The sequence below is a fragment of the Prinia subflava genome, chromosome 16 (assembly GCF_021018805.1).
Source record: "Prinia subflava isolate CZ2003 ecotype Zambia chromosome 16, Cam_Psub_1.2, whole genome shotgun sequence".
NCBI classification, from domain to species: Eukaryota; Metazoa; Chordata; class Aves; order Passeriformes; family Cisticolidae; genus Prinia; species Prinia subflava.
In genome coordinates this window covers 17,422,549-17,441,076 of record NC_086262.1, presented here as the reverse complement: position 1 = coordinate 17,441,076, position 18,528 = coordinate 17,422,549, and the positions used below count along the sequence as shown (strand labels likewise).

The window sequence follows — 18,528 nt, the reverse complement described above, 5'->3', positions numbered from 1 at the left end:
GCTCTCAATGAAAATGCCAATCTTCTCTTTAATAGCCACATTAACAGCAACTGTTCTTATCATTTTTATCTCCTTCCTTTTGTTTGCTGAGGTGGTTCCTCATGAGTGTTTAATTTGTATATCCTGCTCCTGGTTGTAGCCCATCAGCCATGCTGACAGCACGCCAGCATTCCGTGCCAAACCCTTTAGTTGGGATTCCAAAATAATCTTTTCCTGGGGAGGGTTTGAGCACAGATTTCAAGGTTTGGCCCAGCAAGACTGGAACCACTTTGAAACCCTTTCTTTGTATTTTAGAGGCTGGTTGTTCCTGGTGACTCCAAAGCAGGGGCTGTGTTCAGACCCACCAAGTTTGTTACACGTTCATCCACTGGCTCTGTCTGTTGGCACAGCTTCAGGAAGCAGCTCTTTAGATGTTATGAGCTCTTTAGATGTCAGATGCTTAATAAAAATAGATAAAATCAACTTGTATTCAGGCTCTAATAATGGTTCCATATGGCACAATGGTTTCTTGGTAAGTGTAGGCTGATCTGATAGGAGCTGGTGCTGCAAATCCAAAGCTGGTGGCATTTTCAGACTCTTTGAGGGACCAATTGTCAGATTTTACTCATTTCCTCCCTGTTCAGTTGGCTCTGATCATGCTGCATGTGAGATTAGAAGTAGCTGATGCTGGTAACTAATGCACTACTTACTTTGTAGGTTCAGAGTGCAAATGTTGTTGAGTAAGAACAGAATTTGATATTAAATCATTTATTGTCTAGCAGACTGCTCTTGTGAAAAGGAGCTAAGCCTGTTATTTTTGGAAGGCAGCCCAGTGAATTACAGTGTATGTGAACCGTAATTGTTGCCTTTTGTGATGTATCTGACTGACCATCAGTTCCAGATAACCACATACATATGTACTGTGCTTTTTTAACACTACATCCCTTTTACCTATGCACTGATAACACAGCAGTTGTGCTGCTCATAACCCCTCTCCTTTTCCAAGTCACGCAACTTTTCTGTCCTTGGTTGCTTTTTTGCAACTGACTCCGTCCCCCCCTCAATTTTTATCTCTCCAGGTTTCCGAAATTTGCACCTGGATGACCAAATGACCCTCCTGCAGTACTCCTGGATGTTCCTGATGGCTTTTGCTCTGGGCTGGAGATCCTACAAGCAGTCCAATGGCAACCTGCTGTGCTTTGCTCCAGACCTGATCATTAACGAGTGAGTAGGGCTGTGCCTGGGGGGACCCCGGGGTGCTGGACCCTCCCAGACACCCCACAGCAGCCTCTCCTTTCCCACTTGTTTTTTCCAGCAGCTTGCTTAGCGTTTTCGCTAAGTCAGACGGAAGGTAATTGAGATATTAAGTGTATTTATATCCAGAAGTTGTTGTGGGAGGTGTTTGTGCTTCAGCGTTCCATATTGTGACTGTTCCTGCACCATTCACTGGAATCATTCATTTTATCAGAGCCAACACAGAGCTAAAAATATGCTTGGGATGGAGAGAAAAGTTTGGCAAATTGCATAATGTTCTGTCTGTTTAGTGTATCAAAGGGGCAGTATGGCCCTACGAGTTTGCCACAGTGAAACACTCCTGTCTGATCTGATGGAATTAGGGCTGAAAAGACAAGGTTAAAGATGGAACAACCTGCCTGATTAATTTTTTTTTGTTGTTGAGCTTTGTTGTCAACTTTCAAGCAAGCTGAATTTGGTGGAATGTTTGAACATATTTTTTCTTGCACCACACATCGTTTTCCTTGTATTTTTCCAGGTTTGTGTTGTGCAGTAATTCTGTGCTGGGGAGGAGGGAATTTGGGATTGTTGATCTGATTGGATCTTATTCATGTGTCTGTTTTCTGGTTTTGATATGAAGGCAATACCTTGAGCCTGTTTTGGCACAGTTTAATATTTTTGGTTGTATTTCACTTTAAAATCAGATCTCCCAAATATTTTGTGTTTTTCAAAAAATGATAATTGTTACATTTTCTGTGGGATCAGCAATTTCTATTTCATGTTTATCATGTTTATTTATTCCCTTGCTTTTTTTTTTTTCCATTGTAAATATTTATCCAGGCTTTTATAAACTGTAATCATTGCCTTATAATAATATTTTTTTTAAAAAAGGCTGAGGAGGAGATGGCAGGTGAGGGCCCATCTGTGTACTTGTGTTTATTAAAGTGCTTAGAATGTGTCCCTGGATCAGAACAGTCTCTATGTGGTGGAATTGAAATAATTGATGTTGTCACTAAGTGCAATAGCATCTAATTTGCTGTAAGTCAGAGGTCTCCTGCTGTTTTATCAGTGGGTCAAAACCACAGAGCTTCAGTGCTAGGTTGGAGCTCTTGAAAACACCCAGAAATGAAAGGGCAATGCTGTTACAGCAAGCAGTAATTCCCAAATTCCTTCCAGCTACAGTTTGGTGAATCGTAGATCAGACTGACATTTGTTTTCAATAAAACACTGAGCAGACTGAGAGCACTGCAGTTCCTTCCAGTGAGCTACAGGTTCTCCATAAAACTCTCTGGTCGTAACTTTTTATGTCCCATCCCTCAATAAAACAGAGCCAGCTCGGGGTAAAGCCTGACAAACACCAAGTGAGACATGAGAGCCCTGCAGGGGACACCTTGCGGGCAGGCAGACAAAAATAAATCCCCTTGGTGTGGGTGAGGAGCTGTGTCCACGGGAGGTGAGGTGAGAGCTGGGGAGTGGTGCTGAGCTGGGGCTGCAGCTGCTGCCACTGGGGCAGAGCCACTGCCACGGCTGCAGGGAGGGGCAGCTACCCCTGCTTAATTCCCTTTGGGGTTTATATGGCATTTAAAAACCATTTATTCTGTTTCTGAGCTTTTAGTTACCCTCGTGTTCTTCAGCTTCACAAAGGGAAACTCCATCTCTGAGGGGTCTCCAAGACCTTGCAGTTATGTTCACTTGGACATAACTGCAGCTATTGATTGATTTCTTCATGGGGTTAATTAGACTTTCTTAATAATTAGATGTATTATTAATTAGATTCTTATTAATTAGATGTATATACTCAAGCATCTGAGCAACATCAGTCCTTCAAGCATTTACCCTTGTGCCAGCCCTGTCCAGTGTGTTCCTGTGTGTTTACTGCTACTTACATGGAGCAGCAACATCCAGTAGCTCACAGTCTGGTGGGAAAGAGGATTAAATTCTCTTCTTATGTCTCAAACTGGCATATTAGTCATCTGCTCAGTCTTCTCCTAAAATTTGAATATTTAGTGAATATTCCACTTTTATGTCTGTACTCCTATAATTATTTTTTTTTTATGGAGGTATGTCTACACTAGCTGGCAATTATATATATGTTATATTGTGTTTTTATACACACACACGAAACTTGACTCAAGCTGTTGAAAAGTTTGGCAGCAGAATAAATTTTGGGCTTTAGGCCATTATTGAGTACTTGGAAAGGGTTTAAACCTGTGATTCTGCAGTATTGTATAACTGTTTCCCCAGTGTGTGATTGAAAACATGCCCTGCTGGAACTGGCACTGCTTCTGTCTCAGCTTTCGTCCTCTGGGTATGTCACAGGGTGCCCAAAATTACAGTGAGCACAGTGACAGTGCACACTTGTGTTCATCGAGTAGCAGATGCCATTTAATTGCTGTCCAGCTTGAGACAGAATTTCCTGGAAGTCCTGGGCCTCGGGGTTTGGACTCTGGTTCTGTGCTCATCACTGCAGCTCCTTGCTGGGGGTGAGGTCACGGGTTTGTGCTGCTGATCTCCTGTGCTGCTGCCTTTGAACAGCAAAACAACAAGTGAGGGAGTTCTGTCAGCGAGCTGTTGTCACTTCCCTTGTTCCCCGAATTTTTCCCCAGCATTCTTTTGTAACTCCTTGTGTGGAGCCAGTGTTGTCTGGTTTTCAGAACAGCAGCATCTTGTTTGCTGGGCCTTGGTGCTGAACTGGGTAACCCAGAGCAGCACAGACACTGCTGTGCTTCCCATTTCCGTGCCCATCCCTGTCCCCATGGCCATCCCTGTCCCCATGGCCATCCCCGTGCCCATCCCTGTGCCCTGGGCGCTGCCAGGCCTGGGCTGGGGCACAGGGAGGGGTGTTCAGGGCACAGGGGATGGGTGTTCAGGGCACAGGGAGGGGTGTTCAGGGCACAGGGAGGGGAGTGCAGGGCACAGGGAGGGGTGTTCAGGGCACAGGGAGGGGTGTTCAGGGCACAGGGAGGGGTGTTCAGGGCACAGGGAGGGGAGTGCAGGGCACAGGGAGGGGTGTTCAGGGCACAGGGAGGGGTGTTCAGGGCACAGGGAGGGGTGTTCAGGGCACAAGGAGGGGTGTTCAGGGCACAGGGAGGGGTGTTCAGGGCACAGGGAGGGGTGTTCAGGGCACAGGGAGGGGTGTTCAGGGCACAGGAGGGGTGTTCAGGGCACAGGGAGGGGTGTTCAGGGCACAGGGAGGGGTGTTCAGGGCACAGGGGATGGGTGTTCAGGGCACAGGGATGGGTGTTCAGGGCACAGGAGGGGTGTGCAGGGCACAGGGAGGGGTGTGCAGGGCACAGGGAGGGGTGTGCAGGGCACAGGGAGGGGTGTTCAGGGCACAGGAGGGGTGTGCAGGGCACAGGGAGGGGTGTGCAGGGCACAGGGATGGGTGTGCAGGGCACAGGGAGGGGTGTTCAGGGCACAGGGAGGGGGGTTCAGGGCACAGGGAGGGGGGTTCAGGGCACAGGGAGGGGGGTTCAGGGCACAGGGAGGGGGGTTCAGGGCACAGGGAGGGGGTCAGGGGGGAGCAGCCTGTTCAGTGGTAGCTCAGCTGGCGAGGCAGATGTGTGGAGCACACCGAGCACTGCCTGTTCATGAGCTGAGTGTAGCACCTCGGGAAGTGTTGCTCTGCTCTGTGTGTGGGTGATGGATCTGTGGGGCTGGTGAATGCCCTGTGCAGGGAGGGGAGCTGGCATCCCGAGCAGGCAGAGCCCTGAGCCCTGCCCTTGTCCCGGTCTGTGTCCCCAGGACAGCTCCCTGTGCCAGCTGGGATCATCTGATGTGCCCTGGCCAGGATGGGCCTGGCTGGGAGCTGTTCCCAGGGCTGTGCCAGCTCTGGGCCAGGGTGGTGAATCAGCCTTCCTGTGCCCTGACACGGGGCAGAGCACAGGGGCTGGGGCTGCCCCGTGCTCTGGAGCTGCAGCTTGTGCAGCCCTGGCACTGCCCAAAGCTGGGTGTCGCCTCTGGGTCCTTGTGGTGGGCCTGCATTCCCAGCAGGCAGAAACAAACAGCGGGCTGACCCCTTCCGTAATGTTTCTTTTAACCTTCTGCCCAGAAACAGGCACGGTTTTACATGAGGAAAACTGCTGAGCCCTGGCAGAGGATGGGTTTAAATTGCTCAATTTGCAGTCTGTGAGGTGCCCTTTGGTGCAGCCCAGAGGGGCCGGGGCAGCGTTGGCCACCTGGCCAAGGGGTGGCTTTGTGCCAGGTGCCCTGGGAGGCATCCCAGAGCCCAGCACTGCCCTGCTCCTGTTTCAGGCAGGGTGACCTCGTGTGCCCCGTGTGCTGTGCTCGGGGCTGGAGTCCCGAGGTGGGGCCGGGCTCTGTGGGTCGCTGTGAGTGCCCACGGCTGGAGCTGTAGGCATGGGCAGTGCCACACGGGGCCCAGTTCCACACGGAGGGAATTGTCCAGCAGCTGGAATTGCTGGGGGTTTACACCTCTGCTTGGTCTGCTTTAATACAGTGTCAGTAGTTTGTGCTTCTGTCTGTCAAAAGCCGTGGGGATTCCCCCTGGTTTTTGTACCTGGAGAAGGGGCTGTCCCTGCTGCCACTCAGGGTGATTGTGAGGGTGATTGTGAGATCCTCCCCAAGGGCCAGGGGAGGGAGAATGGGAAAGCGATCAGCTCTGGAGGAATTGCTGTTTCATAACCAAATCTTACTCATAACTCCCACAGGGATCCCATTTGGTCTCTGGGTAGATTGTAATGCTATAGGTGATACCAAGAGAAGATGACACATCATTAACAAAAAGTGAGGTGCTGGCATTACTGCAGAGAGATTGTGTACTCATTGTGTGGGGTTATTTTGCTTGTCTTTTTCTCTACAAAAGAAAACCCGTGGAAAAGCAAAAATCTGTCTTACTCTCTTCAGAATTAGTCTGTTCTTCATTTCCCACTCAAAATGAATTCTGCAGCATTCACAGTAACCAGCTGTAAGAGCACACACAAGCAAGATTGCTGTGTTAGATGAGGTATTAGATAAAAGGAGTTCCTGTCTTGATGCAAGGCTTCGTTGAAATAGGGAAAAAAATATACAGAAACATAATGTTTGTTATTCTGATTTCAGGACTTGCCTTTGCTTGCCAACATAACTTTCCATTTATGGTTAGAAACAAGTTTGTTACAGTACTGAGAATGAGGTTTAGCTGCAGTGGTGGCCATTGCTTCAGGAACATAGATGGGCACATCTATGGCATAAAGTCACTTCGAAAACTGAGAAGTTACAGGAGGATACTCCTAAATATATAAATATGAATTAGGTGCACTTCTCAAAGGTACTAAAAGAACTAGAGAAATCCCAGCTGTAGTGGGGCACTCCATCATGCTTCCCTGGGAAGGTGAGGGACTCTGGGACCACCAGTCCCGGGGAACTTGGACTGAACTTGATTTGTGTGTCACGTTGGTGCCATGGCTGCTGATAGAGCTGCTGCTGAGCCCTTGGTGCAGACAGGCTCCCCTGGTGAAGGCACTGGGGCTCAGGATGTCACAGTGCTCCTCCTGCACTCAGGGCCAGTTTCATCTGTGCCACCAGGGCAGTCAGGGTGCACTGGGAGCTGCAGCGTCCTTTGCTGTGCCCTGGCTCACGTACAGCTCCTCATCTGCAGCGTGGAAAAACAGACCCAGCACGTGCAGGTAGCCAGGCATTTCACTAATCCCTGTGCTTTTATTCCTCAGGCAGAGGATGAATCTCCCGTGTATGTATGAACAATGCAAACACATGCTCATGGTGGCCCGAGAGCTGTCCCGGCTCCAAGTCTCCTACGAGGAGTATCTCTGCATGAAGACGTTGCTTCTCCTCTCCACAAGTAGGTGAACAGCTCAATACCAAACTTTCTGCTTCTACAGAAGTATGTGGTGCACTTGTAGTAGATACTGTGAGATAGATTTATACAATATGCTACATGCTGGTTTTTATCTTTAGGTAGGATATGCTGGAGTTAAACAAGTCACAACTTAGTAAATTCTGTCTGTACTGAATGAAAGTTCAAAGTGCAGTGTCTAATCCTTTTAGAATATACAGAAATAAACTAACCTGAGACAGCATAACTGATATAAGTGATTATAAGGTTATAACCTTTCACAGGGTTACTTTTCCCCTCTGTTGGTATCCCTGGTAGCCAGTGACTTTGATCTGTCCTGCTCAGTGGGCTGGAGCTCCCTGAGGCTCTGAGCTCTGCCCAGGCTCGGCTGCAACCCAGGGACTCACACAGCAAAGAGAGAGAGTGTGAATGTGTGAGTGTGAGTGTGAGCGTGAGTGTGAGTGTGAGCGTGAGTGTGAGTGTGAGCGTGAGTGTGAGTGTGAGCGTGAGTGTGAGTGTGCTGGGGTGGGTGTGAGGCAGGCGCCTTGCCTGGCACAGCCTCTGTGTCCTGGGAAGTCCCGTCCTGTCCCATGGCACGGCACAGGGTCCCCAGGGAGCTGCCTCAGGCAGGGGCTGAGCTGTCCCTGCTCCTCCCTGGCACCAGGGCTTTGCTTCAGAGCAGGGACAGAGGTGCCCACGTGTTTGAAAGGCAGCAAGAGCAGCAGAGCAAGCAAGGAGCTGTCAACATACTTCAGGACTTGTGCATCATCCTCGTCAGGTGCTTTGGCTTGGAAGGGACCTGAAATGTGATGAAAAGTAAATATTGTGAAGTTTATTACACTGAGGGTGTAAACATTCCTTATCCTTAATGTTTCCAGTGAGTAACAGCATTGATTCTTACACAGAAATGAGAATTGTTCACCTTGGGCTTTTTCTGGGTAGGAGCAGGAGGATTGGGAACCCCAGCCCTGCTCACGTGTTGGGGCAGGGGGTGATGGTGTGGGCAGGGCAGAGTGAGGGTGCCATGGCCAGGTCCCCCAGTGCCCCACCAGCCTGGCAGTGCCCAGCACGGCCTCGCTGCCAAGCCCAGAACTGGGACAAGGACTCTTTTCAGAGGAAACTTTCAGCCTCTCACGGCCGTGGGCTTTGTAGGAACTTAAAACTTCCCTGAAACTGCAGATTTCAAACAGTTCCTGTTTGATTCTGAAATCTCTCCCAAAAATTCCTCAAGTGTTTTGGGTGTGGTGTAGGCCAACTTTCTTCACAGGAGCTGGAAATTTCCATGGAGAGATTTCCATGGCAGGAGTGGAGAGGAGGCAGCAGTGGCAGGATTCAGCCCTGCAGCAGCGGGGCCGGGCGGGAGCTGGCCCTGCCCAGAGAGGCCTCTCTGCTCCATTTCCAGCGGGACACAACTTATCTTCATTTTGTTAAGCACATACATTGTGTGAGGGTACATCGGGGAACTTCTGCAATTGAATAGCTTGAGATTTCTATAGCTCTTTAATCCACGACTTGACAATTTGAAGCTGTTTATTGTGTTTCTGTGTTAAGTTTTCCAAGGGAAGAGGAGGAGGAGGAGTAAAACAGGAATCCCACACAGGTCTAGACTTGTAGCTCACACACAGATGTAGCTCAGAGACCTTTTCCATGTGAAACATTGAAACAGTTGACAGGTTTCATCTCCTGTGTAGGCAAGACAGACAAGAGACTTCATTCCAGAGTCTCTCCAAAGCTGCCAGTGCAGGGAAGGATTCCTGGATTCCCTTGGATTTCCCAAGGGAATGTGCTCTATGGCCTCTGTCCTGTCGTGCTTTTGGTCACCTTTGTCTCAGCTCTTTCTCTTCCCTGTCTTCAACTCTTCCACTTCCCCGAGGTGATCAGAGGCCTCCAAGGAGCACCTTCAGGACCTGTGGAGCTGCGTGTGTCCGGGCTGGTCCTTGCCTTTGGGAGGACCATCCCCGAGGAGGAGACAGGCACAGGAGCCAAGCTGGATTTGAATCCCCAGGCCGGGGTCTCTGTCCCAGCTCCTCATGTGCCTGCAGTGTCCCCATGTCCTGTCCCTGTCCCAGACAAGCTGTGTCCATGCCCAGACTCCCCGTGGCTGCTGTGGTCTGTTTGCTGTCCTCTGTGTCACTGCCTTGCCTGGTCCCGTTACCTGATCCGTGTCAGGAGGCTCAGAACCAGATGATCTTTCAAGATCCTTTCCAAGCCGTCCTGTGATCCCGCCCTTGCTCTGCCCTGGGCACGCAGAATTTTGATGGAACCCTCCCAATGTCACATCTCCCCAGACCTGGAGAACACAGGAGCTCCAGCCCTGGTGGTTCTGCATCAGGGTGCTTCCAGGGCTGCGTGGTGTTGCCTCCATGGTCCAGTTCCCTTTCCACTGGTTTTTGAGACACCTTTAGAGGGTTTTTTTTATTTTGCAGCAGGCCTGTGCTTTGTGCTCAGCTGGTCACTGTCCCATCCTGCTCTCTCCTTGTCTCTGCTGTCACTTCAGTCAGTCCAAGTCCTTTTTCTTTTGCTCATCTTCAACTAATTGCAGAGTGGTTTGGATTGGAAGGGACCTTAAAGCTCATCTCAATCCAACCTGGACTTAAACACCTCCAGGGATCCAGGGACAGCCTGTGCCAGGGCCTCCCCACCCTCACAGGGAAGAATTCCATATTTTAACCTAAATTTCCCCTCTTGCTCCTTGTCCTGTCACGACAGCTCCTGATAAAGATTCCCACATTAGTGTAACTAATGGAAGAGAACTCAAACCGTGTCCCAGTTGAGTTTTGCAGTGTTTAAGGGCTGCTGTCCGTGTTGCAGTTCCCAAGGAGGGCCTGAAGAGCCAGTCCCTGTTCGAGGAGATCCGCATGACGTACATCAAGGAGCTGGGCAAGGCCATCGTCAAGAGGGAGGGGAACTCCAGCCAGAACTGGCAGCGATTTTATCAACTGACGAAACTGCTGGACTCTATGCATGATGTAAGTCCTGACAGGAATGCTGAGGCATTCCACAGAAATACGTTTGGGGCGGGGACAGCGAGCTCCTCCAGCTCTGTTATTTAAAGGGGCAAATATCAGGGAGGAGGAGGAGGAGGAGGAGGAGGAGGAGGAGGAGGAGGAGGAGGAGGAGGAGGTCATGCTCCTCGGCCGTCTCACGAAAGGCAGATTGACAGCCTGGAGCATGGTCCTCTCAGGCTGCCTCTGCAGTGCAATCCACAGCAAGTAATTGTATAATTAATCTCATTTTCAGTCTCTCCCGTTTTTAAAAATTGCATTGCTTTAAAAAGGAGGAGCTCAGGAACTGTAGCTGACTTTGCAGGAGAAGCAGAAATGTGATGTTTAAAAGCACTCTTATCTCAGTGCCCAAGAAGTAAAGAATTTATGGAATAGTTTGCAATTCCATTAAAACAATGCCTCAGCACTATGAGTGGTGTTAGCAGTGATCTAATTTTGAAGGAATTTCCAATTCAGACTGTCTCCTTTGGCAGTTTAATTCTAATTACACATGTAGCACAAAGCAGTGTTTAAGACAAGGGTAACTTTGAGACCTCAAAATTACTGGTTTTTTTCTTGTTACTGTACCAAGCACCTGGAAGGATCTCATTTAGCTTTTCCATGTGTGTGTTATTTATCAGCTGCAATGGGAATTGGCACCAAATCTCCTCAGTGTTTGTAAAGCCTTGCACAGTCTGTTTGGTTTATATGGACAATAATTAATGAACTAAATGAGGATTCCTGTGTCTTGCCTGAGCCCCATCCCGTGGGCAGGAGTTGAGGAGGAGGGAGGTGAATGTTCTCTGAACGTCTTCATGTGCCAGTAATTCTTTGTCTTGTCACTCGTAGGTGGTTGAAAATCTTCTGAGCTTTTGCTTCCAGACATTTTTGGATAAATCCATGAGTATTGAGTTCCCAGAAATGTTGGCAGAAATCATCAGCAATCAGATACCAAAATATTCCAATGGAAATATCAAGAAGCTCTTGTTTCATCAGAAGTGACTGCCTTAACACAAAGGGTTGCCTTAAGAAACCGTCACACGATAGCTTTGTTTTGTAAAGAGAAAACCTACAGAACTTGTTCCTTTTGTCCTCGCAGGTGTTTCTTTTGTAATTATGCACTACATGTGGTTTACAGAGGGCCAAGAGTTAGGCTGGAGAAGCAGCGGATTTCTCGCGTTTGGGAAGGAATTGGGGAGAAAGGAAAGGAAAAAAATCTCGGTTTTGGCAGAAATTTTCTCTCTCCCCTCGTGCACCATCCCTGGATGCATCAAACCACCAGTGACAAGCTCTGAGGCTGTTACGAACATTCTGCTAATTAATTAATTAATTGCTGCAGTTGGCTGGAGACAATTTTTTAGGTTTCTTTTTTTTTTTTTTTCTTTTTTTTTTTTTTTTAAGTAAACTGTTTTGGATTTTTTTTTTTTTAAAGTTAAGGTAGTATTTTGGTTTATGCATGTAACCTGAAGAAAGTTTACAAGTGTATATCAGAAAAGGGAAGTTGTGCCTTTTATAGCTATTACTGTCTGGTTTTAGCAATTTCCTTTAACTTTATATACCGTGAACTCGGCTTGTTCATTTTTTCTTACATAATTTTTTTGTAATACTTCAAGATGCCTATTGTACAGCTGGTTTTTTAAGGTGGGGCAGCTCGTAGCTTTCCTAAACGACCTCTAGACAGTAAATACTCGAGTAGATTCATGTGAAACTGGGTTGGGCTTTTCTAACCTGATGCTTTCAAACCGGCCATAAAAATTGGGCTTTTTCTAAGGGCCAGGGTGGGTGGGAGAACACTCAAATCTCATTTCAGTAGATCCAGATGAAACAAATCCTTTTGGTACATTGCAGAAGTGTTGGATATGCAGATTCATAGAAAATTAACCCAGTCCTAACTGGATGTAAATGAGCAGGTTATTTTATATATTGAAAAAACAAAAAGAAGCCTGATTTTTGCATATGATGCAACAGCCATAACTCAAAGAGTCACGGGCTGCATTGATGCCAAGAAGATCAGTCCTGACTGCCCATCAGGAAATTTTCAGGAAAATATGCATAGCTTCAGAAAAGTTTACTTCTGTGTGGAGAAACTCTGTTTTCTATACACTTCAAGCTGTCATCACACAAGTATTTCTGGAGACCCCACGGACAGGGAGGAGGTGTGAGTGCACCCTGGGGCTGTTCTCCTGCAGGATTCCGGAGTGCTCCTCTCCGGGGACTTGTCCAGCTGGGACGGGATGTCCCAGCTCCCAGCTCGCCTGGTTAGAGACCCAATTCCACATCTCCACCTTCACTGACTGCTCCCTGCTCTCCTGGGGAGCAGCAGAGCTCTGCTACTGAGTTTGTGGTCTTAGAGTTGTCCGTCAAACTTTCTGTCTTTGTAAGGCTGCAGCCCTTCACATTGAATTCCTGGCGTGCCATAAATTCCCATAGGCCTTGTGGATTTCTCCTTGTTGCCATTGATGAGGATATTTTTGACATTTAGAAGCTGTAGTAGCCTTTTCTATGTGCACCTTAACAATTTTCTGTATCTCAAAACTGAAATATTTACTACGCCACTCTAAAATTTGATTTTTACTCAAAGTGGCCAGATCGTTTGTGTAATAGAAATGAGAAAAATCGTCTGAGAAAATACAAAACCTAATATATTTTTATATTTAGTTATAGTTTCAAATATGTATAATCGGTATATTCGCTGATCCAAGAAAAAAAGGGAAGGGCTACTGCAGCTTTAAAAGCAATTTATTAAATGATTGTAAAATAGCTTGTATAGTGTATAATAAGGATGATTTTTAGATGACAGATTGCTTTATCATGATACATGTAATTATATTTTTTGTAGGGGTCACAGATATGCTGAGTGGTTTGGCCGGGGGCAGCGCCGGGGCTGCCGGTGTTGGTATCCAAAGAAATGCTGTGTTCAGAGGGGAATCCTGTGCTCCGTGGTGTTTGTGGGTTGGGTTGTGTTCATTGAATCACTGTGTAAATTCCCCTTGGTCTGGGGTGGGATACTCCTATCTGTATGCTCGGGACCCCGCTGCAAAACTGCCACAGCTCTGACTGCAAAAACAGCTTAGAAATTGGGCAATAATCCACATCCAGGTGCCAGCAATATGTAAATACAGAGCGTGGGGTGTTCACAGCACATTTCTACATTGAGCAGACCTTGGTTTCCGACTGAAATAGGAAACTCAATTCTCATCCTTTCTTAAAGCTCTTTTTGAATGTTATACCTATTAAAAAAGATCCTATATTCAGTACTTTGGAGTAAAATAGCATCTTTAATAAAAGAAAATAATCACTCTCTTCTTTGATCTGTAAGGAATTATGTACATTTTGTAATAGGTAAAGGTCAGGATTTTAATTACAACTTCCAGCCCGAGTCATTGGGAATCCTCCCGTGCCCGTTTGTGATACAGATAGGAGTTTGTACTGGTGGGGTTGGGGGCTCTGGGGGTGGGGGAAATGTGCTCTTACTTCGGAGAATGTTTTATAAACTTGCATCCCCAGAGCCCCCGGTCGGAGCCTGGGGACAGCGCGTGCGGGTCGGGGTGCAGGGACCCCAAATTGTCATTTTTGCCAGCAGAGGCAGCTGCAGTGAACTCCAGCAGGTGGTGGAGTCGGGGATTGGAACTGGATGAGCTTTAAGATCCCGTCCAACCCAAATTCCGGGGTTCTGCGATGCCCCCGTGAGAGAACGGGTCACGTAGGAGGAGAGGCTCTCTGCCCCTTGTGTCTGTTTGCCTGTATATTCATTTTCAGTCTCTGGATTTAAGGAAAAACAAAGGAAACTGTGATGTTAGCGGAGGAATCGTCCTGTACGTGCTGTTCAGTGCAGCCCTCGCTGGGGCTCCGTGGTGCTGCAGCAGCAGCGAGCAGTCCGTGTCCTGTTATCCGTGGGGTCCCTGCGTGGGCAGGGGAGGCGGCGCTGGCCCTCGAGTGCCTTATCACAAGTGACGGATCCCCCGCGCCGGGGCAGCTCAGGATCGCCGTGGCCTTAGGGGGACACGGGCTGGGGACCGATGCTGAACACGACCCCGCCGTTCCCACCGGGAAAGGCAGGGAAGGAGGAAGTGCCTGCATGAACGGGGGCTGTGGGAAACTCCTGCGGCCCAGCTCAGAGAGGGAGGACTTCAGGGACATGACTCAGAGGGAGATTTTATACAGATTGTGTTATTGTATCCCTGCAGGCGCTCAAGGCCTGCTTGGACGGGGCTTGGAGCAGCCTGGTCTGGTGGAAGGTGTCCCTGCCGTGGCAGGGGGAACAGATGAGCTTTAGGGTCCTTCCAGCCCATCCAGTCTGGGATATCCCGATTCAGACCAGGCACGCCCTGCCCCATCCCAGGCTGCAGCCAGGGCCTGCTGAGCCATCGACGTCTCATAGGAACCAAATTTTCCGTGAAGGTCGAGGCCTCTCCAGGCAGAGGCCTCGTGTCCGAGGGAGGCTGGGAGTGTGTGGGGACACCCCACCTCCAGCCCCCCGCCCACAGCTGAGGCAGCGATGGGTCATTACTCTATTTTGTATATTAAACAAAAAGATATATACTGGGGACAAATCCTATATCATACCAGTGTATGGCATTATTAAAAAAAATCATTATTTTTATCACAGCAATTTTAAACAGCATTAAAAAAAAAATTAAACCAGTGACTCCTGTTTAAAAATAAAAGTTGTAGTTTTTTATTCATGCTGAATAATTCTGTAGTAACAAGTCTGTAGTTTTCACCTACTCAGTGAAATGTTGGACTGTAAAAGCTTGTGTGGAATTGTTGAACATTTATTTTTTCATTTAAATTTGCTGTTCTGGTAATACAAAGCCACACATCTGTACAGAAGTTGCAGTAAATGTGAGCCATTTACAGCAATGCCGAATAATGGACAGAAACCATATAATAAAATTCTGCTTTTTTCATTAAATGGCTCCAAAATGCTTTTGTGGAGTTTTTGTTGTGGTCCTGGAGAGGGTTGGGTCTGGCATGGCAGGGGAGGGACTCTGTGAGTTTAAGGTCCCTTCCAACCTCAATCCCTCTTTAATTCTGTGATTTAAATGTATTCTGTCAGTGCAGTGGTTCCCAGCTGCCTGATACTCATCAGAATGTGATAAAAGCTCCCTCCCCAGGCAGGTGCCAGCTGCCAAACATCAGTGATAGAGGGAAAAATAAAATATTCTGAACAGCCTTGGGGCTGCCCAGGTGTGGGCTGGGACAGAGAGCCAGGGCAGGGACGGGTGCTGGGGCTGAGCTGCCCTGGGGTCCTGAGCAGAGACAGAACTGAACCCCTGGAAAACTGAATCCCTGGAAAAAGGGAGAAGGCCGTGGTAAATCAGCAGTGCTGAAGGGAGCCTCTCCCTGGCTGTGAAGAGGCTACACTTGGTTCAGGAAGTCTCTCCTGGAACAGAAGATGATGCTGTGAGGCTCCTTCCCTGCCGTGTGGCCGCTGCAGCTCTCGGCGTTCCCAGCCCTCGGTGACCGAAACCGCCGCGGTTTTCCCCAGCACAGCTCAGCCTTCCCCGAGCCGCAGGGCCAGGCGTGCTGTAATAAAATCTCCTTTAACTGCAGCAGAAAAGGCCGAGTTCCCAGCAGGGAAAGATTTCTTTGAATTGTTTGCAATTAAAACAAAGCTTACATAAATTTCCCTTCGGTAATTCCCAAGCTGGACGGGGTCAGAGGCAAGACAAGAATGGGATTTACGATACCCACGTTTATTCGGGCAGCAGTTCTGGAAAGATGCTTGAAGGGAGCCATCAGACACTCAGATAAAGAACTGCTGATGGCTGACAGGCACCAGCTCAGCGTAAGAGCATCCAGTCCTAGTGTGGTCACATTCCACCCCAAATCCCCTTTGTCCCATTCCATTTACAAAAGCACTGATGTCAGAATTATCCGTGGCCCAAGATCTGACTCCTTGCAGGAATTCTGCCCCTTCCCTCTGCACCTTCCTGCCACCCATTTTGCTGTTAATTTACTTTCTTGGGCTCTGTCCTCAGCTTCCAAGAAATTCGGGTGAAGCCCAGCATGTGATTTCTGTTGTGTTCACATTATCCCAGTAAAATGATGGCATTTCAGACTGGTTAGGACAAGATGCCATCAAATGCATTTTTACAGTTCTGACATTTCAGATATGAGCTGTGGAGTTGCTGTTTGCCCCCAGCATGGTCCCAGAGGGCTGCTTTGTCCCTGGCCATGTCCCCTCTGCAGCGTGGGCTCGTGTTGAGCTCTGAGCACATGGAGCTGTGCCCTGTCAGGCACAAATTCTGGGGTTTTACAGAATAAAGGACTCCTTGCCTCTATGTTACTGGTTATCTCAAAGGAGCTCCCAGCTGCTCTCAGTGCTCTTGCCAAGCTCCTGCCAGCGTCCAGCAAGTTTGGTGCATTTTCTTATCAGGGTTACTGATAGCTCCAATTATTGGTGAACCTGAAAATATATAAATATATATACAGTGTGTTGAGATTTCAAAATTAAAAACTGTAAATATTGAACTTGTCAAAGTCTGGCTGGAGGAGCGGCATGGAGAGGAACCATCAGAAAGGATTCACTGATGTCCAGTGCCTGAGCCCATGGATCAGCTGATAAAACCCAGCCTGGAGGAGGGTGGCAGTAAATATCCTTATCCAATCCATCACAGGCCTGGCACAGCTCCAGAGCATAATTAAGGATATTGTCTGAGGTCACAACAGGGAACCTTAGGTTAAAAAAATAAAAAGTAAGTGGATTCCTTCTAATTATGGGATCTGTTGATTTGAGATCAAACCACATCAAAAAGTTGGGGCAAAACTGCTGAGGCAGCATCAGCTGTGGGCACTAATTGTGCTCCCAGTGCAGGACAGGGTGACACTTCCTGCAGAGAATTGTGCCCTGGAGTGCCCGGGCCAGGCAGGGGGCCGAGGATGAGTCCCCAGGGAGCAGAGCCTGGAGGGGCAATGATCTGCAGGGGCTGCACACGGGGAGCTGCATCCCTGAGGAGCTGAGAGGGGAAACGGGGGGACACAGTGACACAGGTCAGGGGCTGTCCCTGCCCTCCTGTCACCCTGGGCTCCTGCCTGGGCCCAGCACCCCCCTCTCTGGGCTCCTGCAAGAGCAAAGCCAGAATTAAAGGCCAGCATTTTTAATTCCTCATTTCTCTCCTACCCTTTCCTTTTTTCCCCTTTTTGGCTCGCAGGCAGGGTTTCTCCAGCTGGGCTGAGCCGCACGTGTTCCTACCCCAAACAAACACAGCGCTGCCTGCGAGGCTCAAACACAGCCATCGCTAAAAATAATTTTTAAAAGTCCACCCAACCCAAGCCTTGGCAAGTCCAAGGGAACCGGGGGCTGTGGCTCTCACAGCCTCCCCTCCTGCAGCCCCTGCCCGGGCCAAGGCCAGCTCGGGTCCCCCGGGGGGCTCCTGCCCCTCGGCCACCCCTCGCTCCCCAGGCTGCTGCATTTGCTGAGCATAATGGGGCTGAAACAGCTCAAAGCTGCCGGGCTAAATATATCCCCGTTGCTGGGGAAATAAATAATAAACAGCAGCACGATGGGGATGGCGCAGAGTCATTGGCTCTGCTCGGGCTGCGGGGCGGCCCCTGCAGCGCTCCAGGTACCACACAGGGCCACAGAACCGAACAAAAACTGGACAAAAACAACACCAGGGGCTGAGCAAAAAGCCCAGCCAACCCCAAACTTGGTAAAAAATACCCAGCAGTGAAACAGAGGCAGAAGCAGCAGGTGCATCTCCCAGACTCAGAAATATTTATGACAGATAATGGCTGCAGCAAAATTAATACCCTTTAAAAAAGGAACAAAGCATCTCCAGGATCTCTGAAGTGGGAAAGGGAGGGCAGCTGGACACAGGGCAGACAGGGCTGCTCCAGCCCTGTCCTCTTGTCCATCCCAGCTCCTTGCTGGCTGCTAGGACAGCGGGGACACGGTGCCATGGCCTGGAAACGAGCACTCACCTTGGTGTGACTGGAGAGGGGCTCTGGGCAGGACAAGGGGAACGGCTCCCACTGCCCAAGGGCAGGGCTGGATGGGAGACTGGGAAGAAATCCTTCTCTGTCAGGGTGGGCAGGCCCTGGCACAGGGTGCCCAGAGCAGCTGTGGCTGCCCCTGGATCCCTGGCAGTGCCCAAGGCCAGGCTGGACAGGTCTTGGAGCAGCCTGGGACAGTGGGAGGTGTCCCTGCCATGGCAGGGGTGGCACTGGAGGGGCTTTAAGCCCTTTCCAGCCCCCTGGAGATGCTCACCCTGGTGGTACCTCACTACCAGCCACATTCCAGCCCTCCTAGGGCTCATCCCCAGAGCCTCTCCCGTCTCCTGTCCCTCCTGCTCTGCTCTTCGCTCACAGGTGGCTGCAAACAAACGCTCTGAGCAATCTGCAGATGTTCCATTATCTGACTGCCCGGGGTAATGCTGGGTCCTGGGGCAGGGCAGGCCTGGGGGAGCAGCTCTGGGGCTGTGGGGGGCTCCCAGCGAGACGGGACACAGAAAGCTCCCTGTGGAGATGGGATTGCTCCAGCTCCCCCACACTCCCTGCTCTGCCATCCCCTAATCCAAGCCAGGCTGGTCT

General features: G+C 49.3%; 1 protein-coding gene across 1 annotated transcript in view; it reads left to right on the top strand.

Moving 5' to 3' along the window:
* Positions 1-14,905, top strand: part of NR3C1 (nuclear receptor subfamily 3 group C member 1) — a 61,574-nt gene extending 46,669 nt beyond the window's left edge. The window contains exons 6-9 of the mRNA XM_063413122.1: positions 1,059-1,203; positions 6,882-7,012; positions 9,818-9,975; positions 10,840-14,905. Of these exons, the coding sequence (XP_063269192.1) occupies positions 1,059-1,203; positions 6,882-7,012; positions 9,818-9,975; positions 10,840-10,992 (587 nt within the window). The 3' untranslated portion in view covers positions 10,993-14,905. The remainder of the gene's footprint in view (positions 1-1,058; positions 1,204-6,881; positions 7,013-9,817; positions 9,976-10,839) is intronic.
* The last annotated feature ends 3,623 nt before the right edge of the window (positions 14,906-18,528 follow it).